Raw genomic sequence first — 21,121 nt, forward strand, 5'->3', positions numbered from 1 at the left:
GTGTCTTCCGGAGGGAGCATCTTCTCCCCAACGTGCCTAATGCTTGCTTCCGTCACAGTGGAGAAGGCGATACCTTGTTCTTCGTATGCGAGTGGCTATCATCGAGTTGCTGCTGGAGGCTCCATCACGGTACTCCTACGGGAGTGTCGCCACATCTTATCCGGAGTTGTGAGAACGGCCGTCCGGTGCGAGAGGGAGTTTCGCGATCATCCGTGACATCATCGGGGGTGATCCCAACTGAGCGGAGAATGTCTGCGACTGCAGAGGATCTTCACGAGTTGTCAGAGGTGTCTGCTCCTGGCCAGGAGTTCCACGAGATGACACCAGCCCAGCGGAGCGGTGAGGATACATCCGATCCACAGGTTTGTGCGATGTCCACAGCCCTGCTGATCGACGAGGGTGCTTTGTCCCAGCTGGTTCCCGCAGAGGCGTCCATCTTGGATGTACCGGCCTGTACTTCTTTTCTGGGTAATGCTACCACCCTTCCTGTGCAACCATCGGCAAAACCCAGAATGGAGCATTTCCCAAGATGGAAAGGGGGTAAATTCGAGAAAACCCCCCTACTTCCTCTTGTTACACCAACTGAGGTTTTGTTTGGGGGGGGGGGGGTGGTTGACACACCGAGACAGGGGGATACCCGTCAGTGTTTTGCCTGCCAATAGCTTGGGCACATAAACACCAACTGCCAAGAAAGGAAGGGGCCTGCAACTGCCTCTGGAGGGGATCGCCCCTCAGGAGTCAGACTAGGTGCCTGTGTGGTACCTGGGCAAGAAGAAAACAAAGGTGCTCAATTGCAGCCAGTCCTGGTGGGGTCGAAAACTCACCTAAGGACTGAGAGACTCAGGTGCTACACTTACTCTGGTGCGGCCAGGACTGGTGCGACTTGAGGAAATCATTCCTGGAAGGACTCTGCATATGGGGTTGCAGGAGGGGGCCGCCATGTTTTGCCTGTGGCAAAGGTAAACTTGAACTGGGATACTGGGCAGGATGTGCGGGGAGTGGGATTAATTGATGTTATTCCTGCTAAAGTGTTACTAGGTAATGATCTTGGAAAGATGTTTACCCAATTTGAGACCGCTGTGACCCAACTAGCCCAGGAACCCGCCAAAAAAGTCCAGGTACTAACACACACTGGGGACTGGGGAAGGGTGACTGACGGGTTGCACCGATGTGGGGGGCTGTGGGTGCCTCTCAATACAACCCATCCCCACCAGCCAGACAGTCCAGAGGGAGAAGAGAGAGTGAGGCTGGGAGAGATATATAGCAAGACAGCGAGGCACAGGGACATTCCGCAGAAGGAAGGAAGAGCGAGGCTGGGAGAGATATATACAACAAGACCGTGAGGCACTGGGACAATCCGCAGAGAGAAGAGGGAGAGAGGCTTGGAGATATATATCTATATCTGAAGAGAAAGCAAGATAGCGAGGCACAGGGACAGTCCGCAGAAGGAAGAGAGAATGAGGCTGGGGAGAGAGATATTTGGCAAGAGAAGGCAAGACAGCGAGGGACAGGGACCCAAAGGAAATGTTAAAGGTTTTATTTGTGTGAGCGCGGGACTGGCGTGTAAGCCAGCCCATTCGCTCATTTTAAGGAGGGAGGTGTCATGATAATATCCTAAGATATTAGATCGCTTAATCCATTTGGTGCTTGAGGGGTTAATAAGCTACACTTGTTTCAACAAAATACAAAATGCTGGGTTTGAAGCAGGTCAGGACTGTTTCTTTGTTCTGCTCTGAACTTCAAAGAGACTTGCTTGGGGCCGGGGTCTATCCTGGATAGCCCACTCAAAGTGTCAACTGTTTCAATCAAGTTCTATAGACATGGTCTGGGGAGAGCAGCTTCAAAGCATTCTCTAGAAGGAGTGGGCTTATGCCGGTGCCATGAGGAAAGATAGTATTTAAGTCTGGGCAATTTTTTTTAAAAATCATCAGAGGCATGCTTTGGACAAAGCATTTGGGACCTCCTGTTATGAACCAGTGGCCTCTCTGGGGAAAATCCATAGCATTTGGTAAAGTATAGGATTTTCTGTCTGTTTTACCCTTTTATTTTAAGAAGCTTTTCTGCCTTGTATTGTAACTCGAGATAAGGCATTTAAGAGATCAGTGGCAACGAGCTTGACTCTGGTGTGTGATGTAAGAACTTCAATCGAATATAGTGGTAGGTGATGTCACTCAGGGAGATTCATCAATCAGGGTGAAAAGAGAAAGAGCTTCCATAGCGTAATCCAGTATAAAAAATATATTTATATATGCAGCATAAAAAATGAACACTTACATAGTGTCATAAGAATACATACACATAAAATGCTGATGTCATCAGAAATAGTAACTCCCCGCTTCCTCCGTCACCGACCTCTCTGTCTCAGCTCAACACTGCCAGAATTTATCGTCTGTGAGGCTACAGGAGAATATCCCGATGGTGAGAGGGTCGTAAGCGTAAGCTCTCACATCTACGGAACAGCTCGACACCACATCAAGGGGGGGGGGGAGCAGTCTGGAGTCCTCTGATGACGTCACGTGGGCGACTCTACGCGTCTCACTAGGCGTGTAGCTTCGTCAGGAGGCATGGCAACCCTACAGAAGCTCAGCCTACTTATACCCTGAACACAAAGCTGATTGGCTAAACGATTGACCAATAGTAAATCAGATATGGGAACATCCCGAGTCTGCCAAATATGATACATAGACAATAATACTGAGAATAACGGCGAAATCTCGGCGCATAATGAAAGAGTATGGAGAGAGGAGAGGAGAAAAGACTTTAGTCACAAAATAAATATTATGACATATAATTCTTACAAAAATGGTATAATGTCAATATCTGAATTGAGACCTTTTGGTATCATAGATTTGATTCTATGAATCCAAAAGGTCTCTCTTTTTGCTAGGTTCTGAGACCCGCCTCCTCTCCAATGGGGTGTGACATGTTCAATTCCCCTGAAGGTCAATAAATTAGGGTCTGAATTATGGAACATTTCAAAATGTTTGGGAACGCTATGAGTTTGTAATTTGCGTCTAATATTACCCATGTGTTCCATAATTCTCACCTTCAGGGGTCTTGTAGTTCTTCCAATATACTGCAATTTGCATGGACATTCAATCATGTTTTACAGTTAATAAAATGAGTCATATCAAACTTTTCCCCAGTGCTATTGGAGGAGAATGTCAGTTTTTCTTTAGAGCCTGAATTACATATTTTACAATTACCGCATTTAAAAAATCCTACCGGAATTTTAAGCCAAGGATCTCTTTTTTTTTCTTCTAAAACTTTAAAAGTACCAGGAGCAAGTTTACTTTTGAGATAATTTGCCTTTTTAAAGATGACATGAGCATGGTCTGGGATTTCACTAGCAAGTATGGGGTCATTTTTTAATATATGCCAGTGTTTATTAATTATTTTAGCTATCTTGGTGGCTTCATTGTTATATTGAGTAACAAATGTAGTCTGGTAATCTGTAGGTACTTTATCAACTCTTTCTGGGTGCAATAATTCTGCCCTATCTAGAACATTTGTCTTTTCTACTGCTTCAGCAATGATCTCAGGGTTATATTCTTTCTCCTGAAACTTCTTAATTAAAATTTCTGATTGTTCTTTGTATTCATCGGAGTCTGTACAGTTTCTTCAAATTCGTCTTAATTGACCATAAGGGATATTTGAGACCCATTTAGGATGGTGGCAGCTCTTTTTGTGAATATAATTGTTTCCATCCACATCTTTAAAAAAGGTTTTTGTCTTAATGAGCCCTTTATCAATATACACTTCAAGGTCTAGAAATTCAATGTTGGTTCTACTATATTTTGAAGAAAATTTCAGATTCCGATCATTATTATTAATGTATGTAAAAAAAGTTTGAAAGTTTGTTTTCGTCCCCCTCCCAAATGAGAAACAGATCGTCGATATATCTTTTATAGAGGACCAGATTTGCACCAAACTCATGTTGCGACCACACATGATCATTTTCCCAAATGCCCATGAATAGGTTCGCATAGCTTGGTGCAAATCTGGTCCCCATTGCAGTCCCACAGACTTGGAGAAAATATTCATTATCGAACCAGAAATAGTTATGACTCAATATAAAAGAAATCCCTTCCAAAATAAAATTAGTTTGTATACTGTCCATATTTGGGTCAGATGACAAAATTCTCTTTATTGCTTGTAGTCCCTGCTCATGTCTAATAAAGGTATAAAATGATGATACATCACTTGTTACCAGAATATAGTTATCTTTCCATTCAAGGTTTTCCAAAATGGTCAAAATGTCAGTGGTATCTTTCAGATGTGATCTGTTTTTTACTACATATTTCTGAAGTATAATATCTAAATATCAGGATAAATTCGATATCATAGAATTGATCCCTGCGATTACAGGTCTGCCTGGGGGGTTCCTGATATCTTTATGGATTTTGGGCAAGAAGTAAAACAAAGGTAATAATGGATGTTTGTTGAAAATAAAATTAAACTCTTCTTCTTTTAGAATTCCTAACTCTTTGCCCTTAATCAATAAAGTCTCTAATTCCGACAAAAATTCCCTTGTGGGGTCTTTGGACAGTCTAACAGTCTTTATCATTAAGAATCCTAGCCGCTTCACCCACATAAAAACTTCTGTCCATGACAACAACCCCCCCCCCCCTTATCTGCTTGTTTGATAATGATATCTTTATTTTCCTTTAATCCCTTCAGGGCATCTCTTTCAGGTCGTGTGAGGTTATGATTAATTCTTTTTTTTATTATTGGTAGAAACCAAATTCTCAAAATCTTTATTAATTAACTGATAAAAGACCTCTAGATGTTGCCCCTTTGAGAAACTTGGAAAAAAGGTAGACTTTGGTCGCAGATTGGAATGAATGAATTTATCAACAACTGGAATATCTGCATTCTGAATGATACTATTCTCTTTGCTCCTAGATAAAAAGTGTCTCTTTAATGTTAATTTCCTTAGAAATCTGTTGGCATCTAAAAAAAGGTTAAAATTATTCGGACCCAAAGTTGGTGCAAATGTCAGGCCCTTAGAAATCAATCTTGTATCTGTGTCACTGAGTGTAATGCTGCTAATATTAAAAATATTGTTTTTAGTTAGTGATCTTATATCCTTTGAACCTTTCCTCTGTCTCCCTCCTCTTCTTCCTCTGAATCTCTCTTTCTGCGCATACTCTGATCATGATCTCGGTCCATCAGGGGGGCATACCTGTTCTGAGTCTCCCAGAAATTGGAAGACTGTCTCTTTTCTAAAAAAGAGATCTGTTTATTCTTACTTTTAGCTCCTCCCTGTGTTTCCGAGTATCCTGAGGCTTCATTGCCTCTCTCCTTTTCTCTTTCTTTAGGATTGTGATAGGAACATCCTCAGGTCTGTCTGACCTTTCTGACCTTTCAACTCTAGAGTAAGGGACAGGTGAATGGGGATTGTGGATGGTTGTTGTCTTCCCTACCTGTTCTTTTGGGAGATCTAGAAGGGGATTCAGATTTTTTCTCATGTTTCTTTTCATGTTTATTATGGTCATTTGTTGAGCTATCTCTCCTTTCTGATCTGTGGGGATGTCTTTTATTTTTGTTATTATTGGTTCTGTTAATCTAAAAGTTCTTACCTTACCCCTACTTTTATAATTCCCTCTTTGGTAATCTTCCTCATCCCGATAGAATTTTTTCTTCTTACCTATCGCTATATCATTTTCTAAATCCTCTAATTTTTTTTGGAGTTCTCTATCATTTTTTCTAAAGTGACTAGAATTAACATAGGGGTCTAATTTTACCTTAACAAAATCAATTTCTTCATCAAGTTTCTTTAAATTTTTAGTATGTTTGGATATAATTAACCACATAAGACTATTTGAACAATCATCCAAGAGCTTATGCCATTGTTTGTTAAAGTTCACATCATCAGTGTCACAAGTGTGATTTTGTAATAATCTTAATCCTCTAGGGATTATATTTTCCTTTAAATATTTTTCAAGGAAAAGTCAGTCAAGCCATTTTCTGGTGTCCTTAATCATTAGTCTTTCTAATTTTAAAAATTCCAAGTCTAAATCATGTACTTTTTTAGGGGCACCTTCTGCCTGTATCGCATCATTACAAAAGAATGAGCCCAATCTATTCTGTCTAGAGAGTCTCTTAAGAAAAACATTTGGAGTATTACTCTCCTCCATATTTGTAATTCAAGTACAATGTAATTCGTGCAGCCTTAGACCCAATCAAACCAATAAGTGAAGTGAAAACAAACTGCAACAAAGTGCAAAGGATCGGCGCAGTGATAAAGGGCATATAATAGTGCCTACAATTAGTGAATATAATATCAAATCTTTAAAATAGGTGCAATAATAATCATATAGTGACTGAAAAAAGGGAAATATAAAATGAAGATTGCAGCTCTACACCCTTTAAGATGGATGGTCTGTTGTATCCACTTCTAGCGTTGATTTCCTCAAAGTGTAGGGGAACGCAGGTTCAATATGAAATAAAGAATAAATAGAACAGTGCAAATAAAGTTTACGGTGATGAAGTGTATTAAACACTATGTCACTCACGTGGTGTCAATCAAAATAAGGCGTTTCAGAGATCAGTGGCAACGAGCTTGACTCTGATGTGTGATGTAAGAACTTCAATCGAATATAGTGGTAGGTGATGTCACTCAGGGAGATTCATCAATCAAGGTGAAAAGAGAAAGAGCTTCCATAGCGTAATCCAGTATAAAAAATATATTTATATAAGCAGAATAAAAAATGAACACTTACATAGTGTCATAAGAATACATACACATAAAATGCTGATGTCATCAGAAATGGTAACTCCCCGCTTCCTCCGTCACCGACCTCTCTGTCTCAGCTCAACACTGCCAGAATTTATCGTCTGTGAGGCTGCAGGAGAATATCCCTGTGGTGAGAGGGTCGTTAGCGTAAACTCTCACATCTACGGAACAGCTCGGCGCCACATCAAGGGGGAGGGGGGGCAGTCTGGAGTCCTCTGATGACGTCACGTGGGCGACTCTACGCGTTTCACTAGGTTTGTAGCTTCGTCAGGAGTCATGGCAACCCTACAGAAGCTCAGCCTACTTATACCCTGAACACAAAGCTGATTGGCTAAATGATTGACCAATAGTATACTGTATCAGATACAGGAACATCCCGAGTCTGCCAAATAGGATACATAGACAATAATACTGAGAATAACGGCGAAATCTCGGCGCATAATGAAAGAGTATGGAGAGAGGAGAGGAGAAAAGACTTTAGTCACAGAATAAATATATGACGGATTAACTAACACTGCCTGCACTGGTACCAGGGCTTTTGTGTTAGGCAGGGCAGATTAGTAGCCAAGAGGATACATGGCTACATTTGCATACACTCAGGTGGTGGCAGTGGATAGATATGATTTGCAATTGAGTAGGGGTTAATATTAACTCACAGGTTCCTTGCGGAGGAGAAAGGTGGGTTGGCTAGAGAAGCCGTGTGTATTAACCCTGGTTGCATATCTAAGTAACGTGCCCACTTGTGTGCTGTTCGTGCCGGTGGAATACTGGGAGAGGAGAGAGAGAACTCATTTGAGGGACCTTTGCGGAGGTGAAGGGTGAGGTAGCTTGCGGGTTGTGTATTGATCCTGTAGAGGAGATATTGTCCATTTGACGGACTTTTGTGTAGGTGAAACGTGGGAACGCTTGCGGGCATCAGTATTAACCCTTGTCCCATATGCAGGTCGCGGACTAACTGAATGCCGTACGTGACACCTTGGTATGAATAAGGAAACATAAATAGGTGGCCATCAACCTCCCAAAATATTCAATGGTGAACCCTGGGACCTCCGTATGATCCTTTGAATCCAGGGCCTCTCAACTCCAGTCCTTAAGACCCCGCAATAGGTCAGATTTTAAGGATATCCCAGCTTCAACACAGGTGACTCAATCAGTGGCTCAGTTGAAGACTGAGTGATAGTGACAGTCTAATGCTGCGACCACGCTGCCGCTGAGCCCGCTCATGCTTGACGCCCTCACTTTAATGTAATCTAATGAGCATGGCCATGCTGACGATTCGTGCATGTTCGCTCTGCAATGCTCAGCGCTTGGGGTGACATGGAAATTTGATTTCCATGCGCTCAGAATGGTCACATGACCCAATATTATGTCTCAATAGTTCCTTCAATAACACGCCCCGATCCAGCCAATTGCACGCCCCCACCTTTAAACACCACGCCCCCTGCTCGCACTCGCATATTGCATAAGGACAGCCAGCGCTCATGCTTGGAGAGTTGTTGACGTCGCCGCTCTCAAGCATGAGTGCAGTCAGCGACAGCTTGGCCTAAGACTGAGCTTCTGATTGAGCCACCTGCGCTGAAGCTGGAATATCCTTAAAACCTGACTTGTTGGGGGGGCGGGGGGGTCTTGAGGACTGGAGTTGAGAACCCCTGATATGAATAAGGAGCAACCCAAGCAATATCCTACGTGGTTTTTTTTAAAATCAGTTCTGTAGTATTAGATAATACTTACTATCTTTTTTTTTTTAAATCAACTCAATGCCATTTTTAGTGAGATTAATATACTATACTGAGCATCTTTTTATTTCTATATCAGGTTTTAGCCATCTCCCCAGCAGTGCAAGTTCTTTGTAACACTTTCCCGTTTGTTATAATTTGTTGCCAATATCCCAGCAGTTTGAGCTGCAAACTGTAATAATAGATAATGTTACCTTAGTAATATAAGAATACATTGTAGCTGCGGAGTTACACTGAGTGAAGGATTTATTTGAAACTGAAAGGCGGCCATTTAGTGAACCCTGGGAAATGGGATTTTGCTGATCGATCATAGGAGAACCGATCAATCAGCAGTTTAGGTAATTCGTTTTTAATAAAGGTAATCAAATGCTGCAGATATTAAAAATTAGTTTTTAATTTTTTTTTTAAAGCTACTTGGATGGCCTCTAATCTATAAATCAAGGCAAGAATGTTACAATGTTCCTATAGTTTCTCTGACCATAAATCAGGGAGCAGGTACACAAAAATGATTATTGGAAAACAGCCACAAAATATTTCTCTAAAGGACAAAGCAAAAGGTTTGACTAAAACATATGGGATTAGGGAAAAAGAAAGTGATTTGTTGGAAAATAGAGTGAGAAACAAGAGCAACAAAGGCTGAGAATAAAACAAGAAAGCCAGATTTAAGAGGTACTATAGCTCCGTATACTGTATAAAATATGTTAAAAGAGAAAATAAGTAGTGATAGATATAAGTAGACTGGAGAGCATGAGGAGATCACTACAAAGCTGCATTATTCATTTTAACTATGAGCTTATGAATATTTGTTGATGAGCTACATAGGCTGAGGTTGCTAGATTTAGACTGGCATAGCTTTTCTGTGTTTTCTTCTGTCTATTATCGTGTACTGTAGGTTATCAGAGGCTTACTCCTATAAAACAGGAAATTAAAAATCAACTTGCACTTTTTCAATGGTAGTGCTTTTCTTCGCTAAATAGCAAAAAAAGATACTCTAGTACAGAGGTGAGAAAACTGGGGGGCGCAAGATTTTGTAGTAGGGGCGGGGTCACAGAGTGAAGGATGGTGGTGATAGAGGCAGGTGGGGGGAGATGATGGCGACGGGAAAAATTATGCAGCTGCAGCGTGCGCCAGAGTTATGCAGAGGAGCGCCCGGCACAGGATTTAGGAGTTGTACAGCGGCAGAGCAGGACGGCTGGGGAGGTACAAGCCCCAGCGGTCCGACCCGGAAGTCTTTCTTACTTCTGGTGTCTATGCTGCTATAGCGTGCTCCTCCCTGGCCGACCTGATCTGCCTCTGTACAACTCCTAAATCCTGTGCCGGGTGCTCCTCTGCTTAACTCTGGTGGCCCACCGCCGCCATGCTCATCTCATGTTCCAAAGGTAGGCATGGAGGAGGGGGAGAGAGCTGGGGGAGGAGGGGGAGAGAGCTGGAGGAGGCAGGGGAAAGAGCTGGAGGAGGAGGAGAAAGCTGGAGGGGGAGAGGAGGAAGAGAGAACTGGTGGAGGAGAGAGCTGGAGAGCGAGAGGAGGAGGAAGAGAGCTTTAGAGGGAGAAAGAGGTGGAGGAGGAGGGAGAGAGGAGGAGGGGGAGATATGAGGAGGAAGGGGAGAGATGAGATGAGGGGGGGAAAAGAGATAAGGTAACTATCTAAATGTGCTGTTTATAGGAGTGTCCTAAGTCTCTGTGGTCTGCCTCTAGAGTCAATACCGTCCAATACAGAAATGGATGGTATTGACTCTAGAGGCAGACCACATAGACTTAGGACACTCCTATAAACAGCTCATTTAGATAGAGAGTTACCTTATCTAGCACGGACCGTATAGACCATACAGGCGGTCCATTTAGACTTGGGACACTCCTACACTAAACATCGTTATGTATCTATCACTATCTCAACCAAATCGACCTCTTGGAGCATCCTACAATTACTTATGGGAATTTCATATGATCTGTTACTTTGTATTTTTCAATTTGAATTGCTGTTGTTTTGTATGAACGGTGTCGAATATTATTTTAGGATATCATTGGAAAAAATCTACTTCTAATTACCATTAGACAGAGTATGTATATAGGAAATTGCACGTACTATTCTTTATCCGATAGCAGATATATTTACTATGAATATCTGCATGTTTTCCTATTAACCAATAGGAATCACTGCAGGGTTGAAACAATGAGGCTGCACACTTTTTCACATGCGCCCGGTCCGCTTCTGAGAAGCGGAATTTAACTCCAACTCACCAGCACCAACTAAAACTCCTCCCCCATGAAGAAGCGCTCTTGTGGCGCGAAACGATCGTCGGGGGAATCAGCGACGTCACAGCAATGACATCACCTGAATGGGGCGGAAGCTGATCGAAACACAGATGCCAGAACCTGGTTGTATAGCGATATCATTGTTTTCCTCTTAAAAGATGGAACCCTTGTGAGACTGAAACACTAAATACGTAATGTGATTGTATCTATCTTTGCTATATTATATGTGCAAGCATTCAGCTCTTACCAACAAAGAGAGCAGTGGCTAAAGTATCAGTGCGGATACATTAGAAGCAAGTTTATTATAGGTTTCACTTTGTGATCAACTAGCCATCTAAAAGGGGGGTGTTGTTACAAATTGCAGATATACTGTATGCAATTATACTATGTGAGTTTCACTAGAAGATCAACTAACCACTTCAAAGGTGGGGTTGTTTTAACAAGGAGAGTACTAGCACTAAAATCCTAACTGATATATTAGATGCAACTATAAGAAACTGTAGCTACTGTGGGTTTCTTTTAATGATTAACTAGCTGCCAAGAAGGTGGTGTTGATTGGGCGAACTAAAATATTTTTGTTCTTCCATTAGGTTCATATATACACTAATTGTATGACCTACTAGCCAAGGAAGTGTTGTTGTTAATAATTGAATTTAATCCTATTGTGATATCCAATTCAGTTTTCACATACTGCAACCACAAAATACCTGTCTGGCTGCTGTTAAGGACTGTGTTTTTCAAGGAGAATCCAATGACTAAGATACATGTATCTATTATGTGCATCCATATATGTTTGATCTAGCCTATATCTCCAGCATCCAACCCCACCTTTGGGATTTGTAATATTATTCATTGTTTCACTGTATATATTTGTGCACTTAGATGAATTCTGTTAATAAAATTTTATTATTTTGTATTTTAATATGGTATCACCCTTCTCAGAATAGAATTTGACAACTAATCATGATTACTCGGCTTATTTAAAGACATTTAGTTTATTGTTAAGATCAACTATAGGGGTTTCTTTTGTGATCATCTCTTGATCATTTTGTATCCAAGTAATGAGATATCATTAGATGTTTTACTGGAGCTTTTGTTTGCCTTCTTCTGGATCAAAATACTCCAAATACAAATATAGAATAAAGTATTTGTCGTCTTAATTTAGCATAGGTAGAACTTGGACAAAACTTAGATTGTAAGCTTGCCAGGATAGGGACTTCTTTTCCTATTGTTTTATGTCTGAAACGCTTATTTCCATTATGTGTTATAATATTATGTGACGTATTGTAAAGCTCTATGTACCTGGATAGTGCTACAGTATATAAATAAAAATATACATACACTAGGTATTTTTTCAACCATATCTACTACATTATGTAACTACAGTGGGGAGAAAAAGTTTGTGAAACATTTGGGAATTTCCCATATTTCGAACCTAAGGCCTAATAATAGATAAATATAACCTGATCAAACAAATATAACCTGATCAAAGGGAGGGAAGGAGAGGGGAGGTCTGGGCAGAATGAGGAGGGGAAAAGGGGAGGTTGGGGGTGAGGTAAGGGTAGTGCGGTGGTAGTGGGTGCAACACGAGGCCCGGCACCGAGCATCTCAAACGCTTGCAGGCTGAGTCGCCTCTCACATTGATGGCATTATAATGCTGCTATATAGGGTCTTGGGGCCAGAGAATACCACCAGTAAGCCCCTCCCAATGAGAACACATCCACATATATCAGAGGCATATTGAGGTCCTCTCTATCACCGGGATATCTGTCTGTGCCAGCCAGGGCGTCCAGACTTTTAGAAAATTGTCACCAGTGTCGTTAACTCGTTAACTTTTCCATCTGGCAAATGAACCAAATTCGATTCCGAATCTTTGGGATGGTTGGGATATCAGATTGTTTCCAAAATGCTGCGATCTCGCACCGCATTGCAATTGCAAAATGGGCAATTAGTTTGTTATGTGCTTTGGAAAGGCCCGTCAATGGCCTGTTCAGGAGGAACAACCACGGGTCTGGGGGAATTGTGAGATCGAACAGTCTCTGAATCCAATGTCTAATCGCCTCCCATAGTGGAGAGATCCGTGGGCAAGACCACAGCATATGTAACAGGTCGGCTGTTCCTCCGCACTAGCGGGGGCACAGGGGGGAGGATCCCGGCACAAACCTTGATAATTTCAGTGGGGTGAGGTACCATCGCATTAGGACTTTATATGCGTTCTCCTTGAGAGTGGTGCATATGGAGCTCTTTGCTGTGGCCATAAATATAGCGCTCCATTCTTCATCCTCCCAAATCTGTTTCCCATTGAGATCAGAATGAGGGTATCTGCTGCTCATGTTCACCAGAACTGATCACCTCTCCGTATAGCTCCGTATAGCTGAGATGTAAGTCCCTTCGTGTCGGTCTCAGCCAGACAGAGCTTTTCGAAAGATGTTAATAGGGGCTATGGGGCAAATTTGTTATAAAATGCCCTGATCTGGAGGTATCTAAAGAATTCTGAGTGGGGAATCTCTTTTTCTTGCCTGATATGGTCGAATGTTTTGATTTTTCTGTCATGACCCTCCAGATCTCTAATCCGATTGTAGCCCTTCTGTCTCCAGATTGAGATATTACCGACTGATAGACCCGGAGCGAACTCAGGATTATTCCATATGGGTGTCACCATGGAATGTTTTGTCGTGAGGGAATGCCGAATTTTCGTAGACTCCCAGATTGACAATGAGTTGGCCACAGAGGAGAGCGGCATGGTGGCAAATTTTCGCGCCGTTTTAGGTAACCAAATTAAGCTGCTTAGTTCCAGAGGTGCACATGCAGCATTTTCTAATTCCACCCATCTCTTCAACTTTGGGTTAGATTGCCATTGTACAATCTGGCTTAATTGTGCCGCTTTGTAATATGATACCAGGCAGGGTACTGCTAGGCCGCCCGCCACCACAGGTCTTTTCATATTTAATTTACTTACTCCCGGTTTTTTACCTCCCCAGATAAATTTGGAGATTTCAGATTGGTGTGAGTGCAAGTCCCTCCATCTGAGTGGCACTGGAAGAGTTTGGAAGAGGTATAATATACGGGGGAGTAAGTTCATTTTTACACTATGGATACGTCCAATCCAGGATATCCTTTTGGATGTCCACTTTTGTAAATCAGATTTTAAGGTCCGAATCAGGTTGGGGTAATTTGCATTGTACACGTCTTTTACAGTTTTGGTGATGTGGACACCCAAGTATTTTATGTGGTTTTGTTGCCAGTTAAATTTGAAATTCAATTTTAGTAATTTCTCTGTGTGTCTAGGGAGGTTGATATTGAGGGCTTCCGACTTGGATTGATTCATTTTGAAGCCGGAGACCTTAGGGAATTGGTCTAGTAGGTCGAATAGGTTTGGTAGGGAAGCAAGGGGTTTTGTGATAATCAGGAGGATGTCATCCGCGTACAGGGCCGCTTTATGGGTCTGGGAGTATGCGTTTAACCCTGAGATGTCTGGGTTTCCTCTGATTCGTGCCGCCAGTGGTTCGATACATAGGGCAAATAAAAGAGAGGATAATGGGCAGCCCTGTCTCGTGCCACTCTTTATTTGGAATGGCAGAGAGGGGTAGCCTTGGTGTACGACCCTGGCGGTAGGGTTAGAGTACAGCGACAGAATCGCTTCGCTCACCCGATCTCCAAAGCCGAATGTCGCAAGCGTCTCTTTTAAATATGGCCAGTCTATCCTATCGAAAGCTTTTTCGGCATCCAGACTTAACAACATGCTTTGAGTTGTCTTACTATTTGCCAAATCCAACAGATCAATAAATCGTTGTGTATTATCCGCTGCTTGCTGGCCCTTGATAAATCCGACTTGATCTGGGTGTATAAGTCTGGGTAGGATGAGACTAAGTCTATTGGCCAATAATTCAGCGTATAATTTAACATCAGTGTTAATTAATGATATAGGCCGGTAACTTTTGCAATCTAGTGGGTCTTTCCCAGTTTTATGAATTAGTGATATTGACGCCTTTAACATCTCCTTGGGGATGGGGGCTCCCGCTAAAATTGCGTTAAACATGCGGAGCAACCTTGGGGCGAGTGGCTTTATACATTTCTTATAGTAAAGCCCTGAGAATCCATCTGGCCCAGGGGCCTTTGATGGTTTCAGCTCTTTAATGGCCTGAGACAGTTCTTCAATAGTGAAGTCAGCATTCAAAGCTTCTCTATCTGTGTCCGTCAATCTCCCTAGTTTCGAGCTGGTTAAGAAATCTCTTAGGGCACCGCTCGTTATAGAGTTATGTGCCACTTTTCCACCATTATACAGTGTTTCATAGAAGGAGCCGAATTCGTTTACTATTTTCTGAGGATTAGACGTGTGCGTACCAGATTTTAAGCGTATAGCTTGGATGTTATGCTTAGCTTGCCTGTATAACTTGCGGGCCAGCATTGTATCCGGCCTGTTTGCTTTCTCGTAAAATTTACCTCCTGTAGATTTTTAGGGTCTAAAGTTTTTTATGTTTCGAGGAGAGAGTCTGTAATTTGGTTTGAAGAGTGACAATTTTGGTCTCTCTCTCTCGTTTTCGTCTGGCTGTGATATTGATTAACGTGCCCCGTAATGTTGCTTTATGGGCTTCCCATAGAACTAACTGTGAGTCGACAGAGCCTGTATTTATAGTAAAGAATTGGTCTATTTCGTTACCAATGATATCACAGATCTCGGGGATTTTTAAGATTGATTCATTAAGTTTCCAATTCGTCCCAGGCCTATCAGTTTGGATATTATTGCACCTTAGCTCTATTGGCGCATGGACAGACCATGAAAAATCATGGATCCCAGCTCGGGTAACCATAGGAACCAGTTGACAGGATACAAAAAAGTAATCAATTCTGCTGTATAAGCCATGGGGGTGAGAGAAGAATGTGTAATCCCTGTCTGCCGGATGTAATTCCCTCCATATATCTGATAACTGGTTGGTCTTGAGGTCCCGGCGCAAAGATACACCTGCTCCTTTGTTGTATTGATCTACACCCCCTGACCTATCCAGGTGCGGTTGCATGACCATGTTAAAGTCACCAGCTAGCACGACGCACCCTTGGGCCACTGAGTTCAGGGTTCTGAAAAACTTGTCAAAAAAGATTGTGCTCTTCTCGCCGGGGGCGTACAAGCAAGCCAACGTAATTCTCTGCCCCCCTAATTGCTCCTACTACAATAACGTAGCTACATCAATATCGCGTTTAGTTAGCTGCACTTCGAACGGAATGCTGTTCCGGATTAATATAGCTACCCACTGTTTTTTAACCGCTGCTGCAGATGTGAAAACCTGGGTAAAATCCTTGTCAAGATATTTGGGGGCGCTAGATTTACTGAAGTGTGTCTCCTGTAAAAAAAAGGATCTCAGCGTGTTTCCTTTTATAGTCTGTAAAAGCCAGCTTCCGTTTGGTTGGATTGTTAAAGCCCTGTACGTTGTGGGAAATAAGTATCAACGCCATTTATTAATGTGTGTGTAGAATAGCATCTGGATATCTTTGGACTCACCTAAGACTCCATCCTTCGAGCATGCCGGTCCATAGTTCTGCGACGCACCCGTACCACCTGTTTTGTGTTTTGCCGGTGTGGCTGATGTTCCTCTGAGAGGGGAAGGGAGGGAGAGGCAGGAGGGAGGGAGAGGAGGGGGAGAGGAGAGGGGGGGAGAGGGAGGGAAGGGAGGGTGGGAAGGCGGGGGAGGGGGGACCACACGTAGGTAAAAACAGTAGGGAGGAAACAAAAAATAACGTGTATATATAACATAAACACTAAAGTGACATCAAATAATAAAAAAAACAAGAGTCCACCTCGGGAGCCCCCTGGGGGTGTCTCTTGTGCCCATGGGGCTGGTCTCCTGGCCCAGTCTTACAGAGGGATCTCTCCATCTTGCTGGGACCCGACCTCCCTGGGACTTGTTTGCGATCCCTCTTTCTCCGGGATCATATCTGGAAACGCATGCACGCTGACACGGGAAACCCCGCCGGCGTGTTTTTAGTAATCAGCCTGTATATTCAACTCCGTAAAACTTTTCAACGTTGGAAACTGGAACAGAAACTGCATATCATAAACATATCCTAAACATAACAGAGAACTTTGCCTTGTGTCTACCTTCTGCCGCCCTCCCTAAACCACGCCACCCACTTGGAACCCATCATCTGACCCCCATCTAATTAGCTCCTTGAAGAATGCTAACTCATAGTCCTCTAGTCTGAGACGATCATGTCCATAGCATCCCTCTTCTTCTGGGTACCTCTATCGTGTGTGAGGATATTTACACTAATGAACCGATTTACCCTACCCCCCGTGAATCGGAGCCCAACAGAACAAACAATTATCCCTCGTCATTCTATCTATACCCCCTACCCAACCTATCCCCCCTTAAATAGTGATCTGCATATCTCCCAGCAGCCCTATGTAGAGTTCCCTCTGCATGAGCGCCATAGACGTAGCGGAAATGGCACGCCTCCCAGCTCATGTATATCTTATCTATCTATATACCTCCAGGAGCTACGTTGTTCAGCAGCTTAGCTGCTCCCGTGCTATGCATCCTGGCATCTCAAGCTGGGAGGATAGTATCTCGGCTAGCGCTTTATAGGTATTGATAAGATTTAGTCTCTCTAGAGAGTGGCCGTGGGGCTCAACTAATTTTTTATACCGTTTACAATGAACCCTGTGGTGGGGTTACTCAGACTCTTAATTACTCATTGTTTATCTAATTCATACATAATTTTGTTTCAAAAGACATGGAATTGGTTATTATAAAAGCTACTGAATATTCAAGAAAAGACTGGTTTTGATTCAAGAAGCTTATCATGGAAAAACCATGGCATTTACATAATTATCATGGGGGTAACAAACTTTTTCTCGCCACTGTATGTAATGCCGTGATTAAAATGATCAATATGCTATTAAACATGAAACAATACAGGTTAATGATCCATAAATCAGTTTAGCTCAGTGAATTGTACACCATGTAGATCTTCTTGAAAGGCAGACTGAGTGCTTTATTCTGTATACACCGAAGTGGCTATTAGGACCGTTTTCATATGAATATCCCATTTTGTCAACGGGTAAATTTGGATGAAAACAGCCCGATCGGCTGCTCTGGCTGATATAGAATAAGCCCCATAATCCTTTTTAGAATGGAGATATTAAAATGCAACTAAATCAAATCGAATCTCTTTTTTTCTTTTGCTCTTTCAGGAACAGCACAAACCTGTATTTGGAAAACACTAGGTAGCATGTAGCGATGTGCAAACATTGCACATTTCACCGTTTACGGTTTGGTGATGAAGTTTGCATTGATTCAAAATTTCACAAAAAGTTTCCGTCATGCTAAAAAAAATCAATGGAAATTGAATGTTTCATTGATTTTGTTGACACTTGAGCTTTAAAAGTGAGTCCGTTTTGCTTGAACATTTGGCGCCATTCATTTGTCCAAAACTTTAGCTGTTTCTTTTGAAACTTTTTGGAATGTTAGATCGAACGAGCAGAAAAAACAAATCCTCGACAGGTTGTCCTATCTCTAGTTGCATGGCAGGTGTGTGCTGTTCTATAACAAGTAAAAGCCAGAATACAATATGTACAATTAATTTCAATGCATTTCAGCATTTCAGCATTTCTGAAACTTCTGATGTAATAAATTACCTTTTAATTCCTGATTAAAAAATTATCATATTTATAACATTTGGGGCCATATTTACTAAGTGCTGCTTTTCCATCAGATAACTTTTAACGCTGAAAGACATCATATGGCCTATTCAAGTAAATGGGCTGTAATGTCTCTTACTGCAGGGGTGTGCAAACGGGGGGGCGTAGGATTTTCTGGGGGGGCGGGGGGCACGGTGGTGGCAGTGGCCCCGTGCTCTTCCCCAAGCATATAAATTAAATGCCGGGGGAGGCGTGAGGCCTCTGCAACTTCTCTTACCTGCTCTCAGCCGGCTCTTGCGCGACACGTCGCCATGACAATGGGGCGTGACATCACATTACGTTGTCACGTCATATGATGCTGCCGAAGCCTGAGAGCAGGTAAAGAGGGGGTGGGGAGCGCAGACGGGGGGCGCAAACTGCAAACCCCTGTCTTACCACATATATATTTTCTTTATATTTAGAGGCTACATTTTTAGAAGGGTGTTGCAAGTGGAATGCAACATTTGTCATGCTACACTAATTTTGTATATTGGAAGGTAGGTCACACATTTTGTTTATTAATGCAGATACCACCTACTACAGTGTATGTCACTTAAACATTGTCAGAGAATGTAACATTAGTTACAACTACCTGAATCGTAGTACTTCATTGACCATCTGTTACTTTAAAGTATTCCTATCCATGGCTTGTTTTTAAGAGAACCTCAAAAAGATACCGTAAAGCTGCAGACCAAGCTATATCCTACATGTGTGTGTGTTTTTTTTTTTTTAATAAATCAGTTCTGTACTATGTGAAAATACTTGTAGAATTAAAAAAAAAAAAAACAACTCTGAATGACATTTTTAATATATTACAGTATAATGCAACAAGCATTTTTTGTTTCTATAGCAACCATTTCCAAAGTCGCAGATACTGGGTCAATACTCCTCTGCAGCCATTTAGTGAACCCACAAGCCGAATCTTCGCCGATCGATTTCAGGAGAACAGATCGATTGGCAATTTAGCTAATTACTTATCATTGTGTGGATTGTACTGATGCACATATTAAAGGGGAAAAAAATAAAATCTAAAAAATGGCAGCTTGGACAGCTGCTTTAAGGACCGTTGCAGGTGGGCCGCAGTAGTTTTCTAGGGCTGAACAGTGTTAATTTCAGCTCCAGGACCCCCTGCTCTGAGATACTAACATCCAACGGTGATGCTGGTATCTCACTGCTGTTTAAAGGTACTGTGGTAAATGGACCAATAAGAGAATGTCGATGTTTCCTATTGGACCAAGGGACCTTTAAATAGCCATTTTCTGTGTCCTGCCTGCGCTGCTCCTTCCAATGTAATGGTGTTCAGCTCTAGAGACCCCCTACTTCCCACCTAGTAAAAAAAAAAAAAATCAACCAAGAGGTTTAGCCACTTTAATGTTCTTGTGTGTTAAAAGTGCTCAGTGAAGTTTAATTTCTGCTTTAAGCTTAAGAAGGCGATATCTGAACCTTGATGAGTTGTGGTTGACTGTTACAGTTGTTGGTAGATCTTTTAATAAGAAATGTATATTCTAGAGACTGAGCTAACATTATACACTTCCTCTTTCCTTACCTTTTTAGGACTGAAGCCATTTAAATGTACAATGTGTGAATACGCAACTCGCAGTAAAAGTAATCTGAAGGCTCATATGAATCGCCACAGCACTGAAAAAACCCACCTGTGTGACATGTGCGGTAAGAAGTTCAAGTCAAAAGGAACACTTAAGAGTCACAAGCTCCTTCATACTTCGGATGGTGAGTAAAGCTCTCATTCTCATACTAGGCAGTGGAAAAAATGTGGTTTTATTGATTTACTTTTCTTTTATAAGCAAAATAAGTCAAAGGGTGTGTAGCCTATATAAAATACAGTCACCCTATGCATATTTGTCATAAGATCCCTACCAAACTGAATATAAATTATTGCTGAGCCACTTTTAAAGAAACAGGGTCAGCAGTAGCTGGCTGACTTCATCTCTCTTGCAGCAGCTCACACTGCAGGACAGCTACACAGCAGAGGGTGGAAATGTTCCTGATCATTGGTTTCACTTCTACTGCATATTCTCCTAACCCAGTGGTTCCCAGCCTTTTTTATATTGTGCTTCCCCTGCTAGAAAATGTTCCGCGGACCCCTGATTAATAAATCTTATTGCCTACTGATCAGCCTAACAAAAGTGTGACCGATCCCAGGCAGTATAGTGTCCTGAGTTTGTGAGGGGAACACTCGCATAATAGGGCCCCAAACTGCACCTCTGTGTGCAGATAGCATGGGTGGTATAGCTGTCAATCAATGCTGGAGCTACCAAAGTCACGCCTCCCAATGCCTTGCCACTGTGGATGCAAAGCATTGTGGCGAGCAACTTTGGAAGCTCTTGCTATAATTGACAGGTCTACCACCCATGCTAAGGTGCAGTTTGAGGCCTTTCTCAGTGCTCAGTCCCTACACAGGCTCAGGAACCCAGTATACTGCCTGAGATCCTCCATTACAGATTATTTTTGGCAAACCCCTTGTACACACTTCACAAACACCTGTTGGCAATTACTGTCCTAACCCAATGCAGTGTCCTTCTCTTTTTCCTACCGTTTATGCCCCAAAGGGATTAATTCTGACTTCTAATTCATGAAATTGCAGTGCTTGTGCTCACGACTGTCATAATTATGTAAAAGCGTAGAAATAATATCAATAAGTCAAGGGTTCAAAGTATCAACATGAGTTTATTGCACCAAGGTACAAATGAGAGAGAGAA

At 42.2% G+C, this 21,121-nt stretch overlaps 1 protein-coding gene across 3 annotated transcripts in view; it reads left to right on the top strand.

Annotated features, from left to right (window-relative positions):
* The window catches only part of ZFAT (zinc finger and AT-hook domain containing), a 295,248-nt gene that overhangs the window by 168,937 nt on the left and 105,190 nt on the right, over nucleotides 1-21,121 (top strand). For all 3 annotated transcript variants that reach the window (XM_075581826.1, XM_075581827.1, XM_075581828.1), the window contains one exon: nucleotides 19,959-20,132. In XM_075581826.1, the coding sequence (XP_075437941.1) occupies nucleotides 19,959-20,132 (174 nt within the window). The remainder of the gene's footprint in view (nucleotides 1-19,958; nucleotides 20,133-21,121) is intronic.

The sequence above is a fragment of the Ascaphus truei genome, chromosome 2, assembly GCF_040206685.1.
Source record: "Ascaphus truei isolate aAscTru1 chromosome 2, aAscTru1.hap1, whole genome shotgun sequence".
Lineage (NCBI taxonomy): Eukaryota > Metazoa > Chordata > Amphibia > Anura > Ascaphidae > Ascaphus > Ascaphus truei.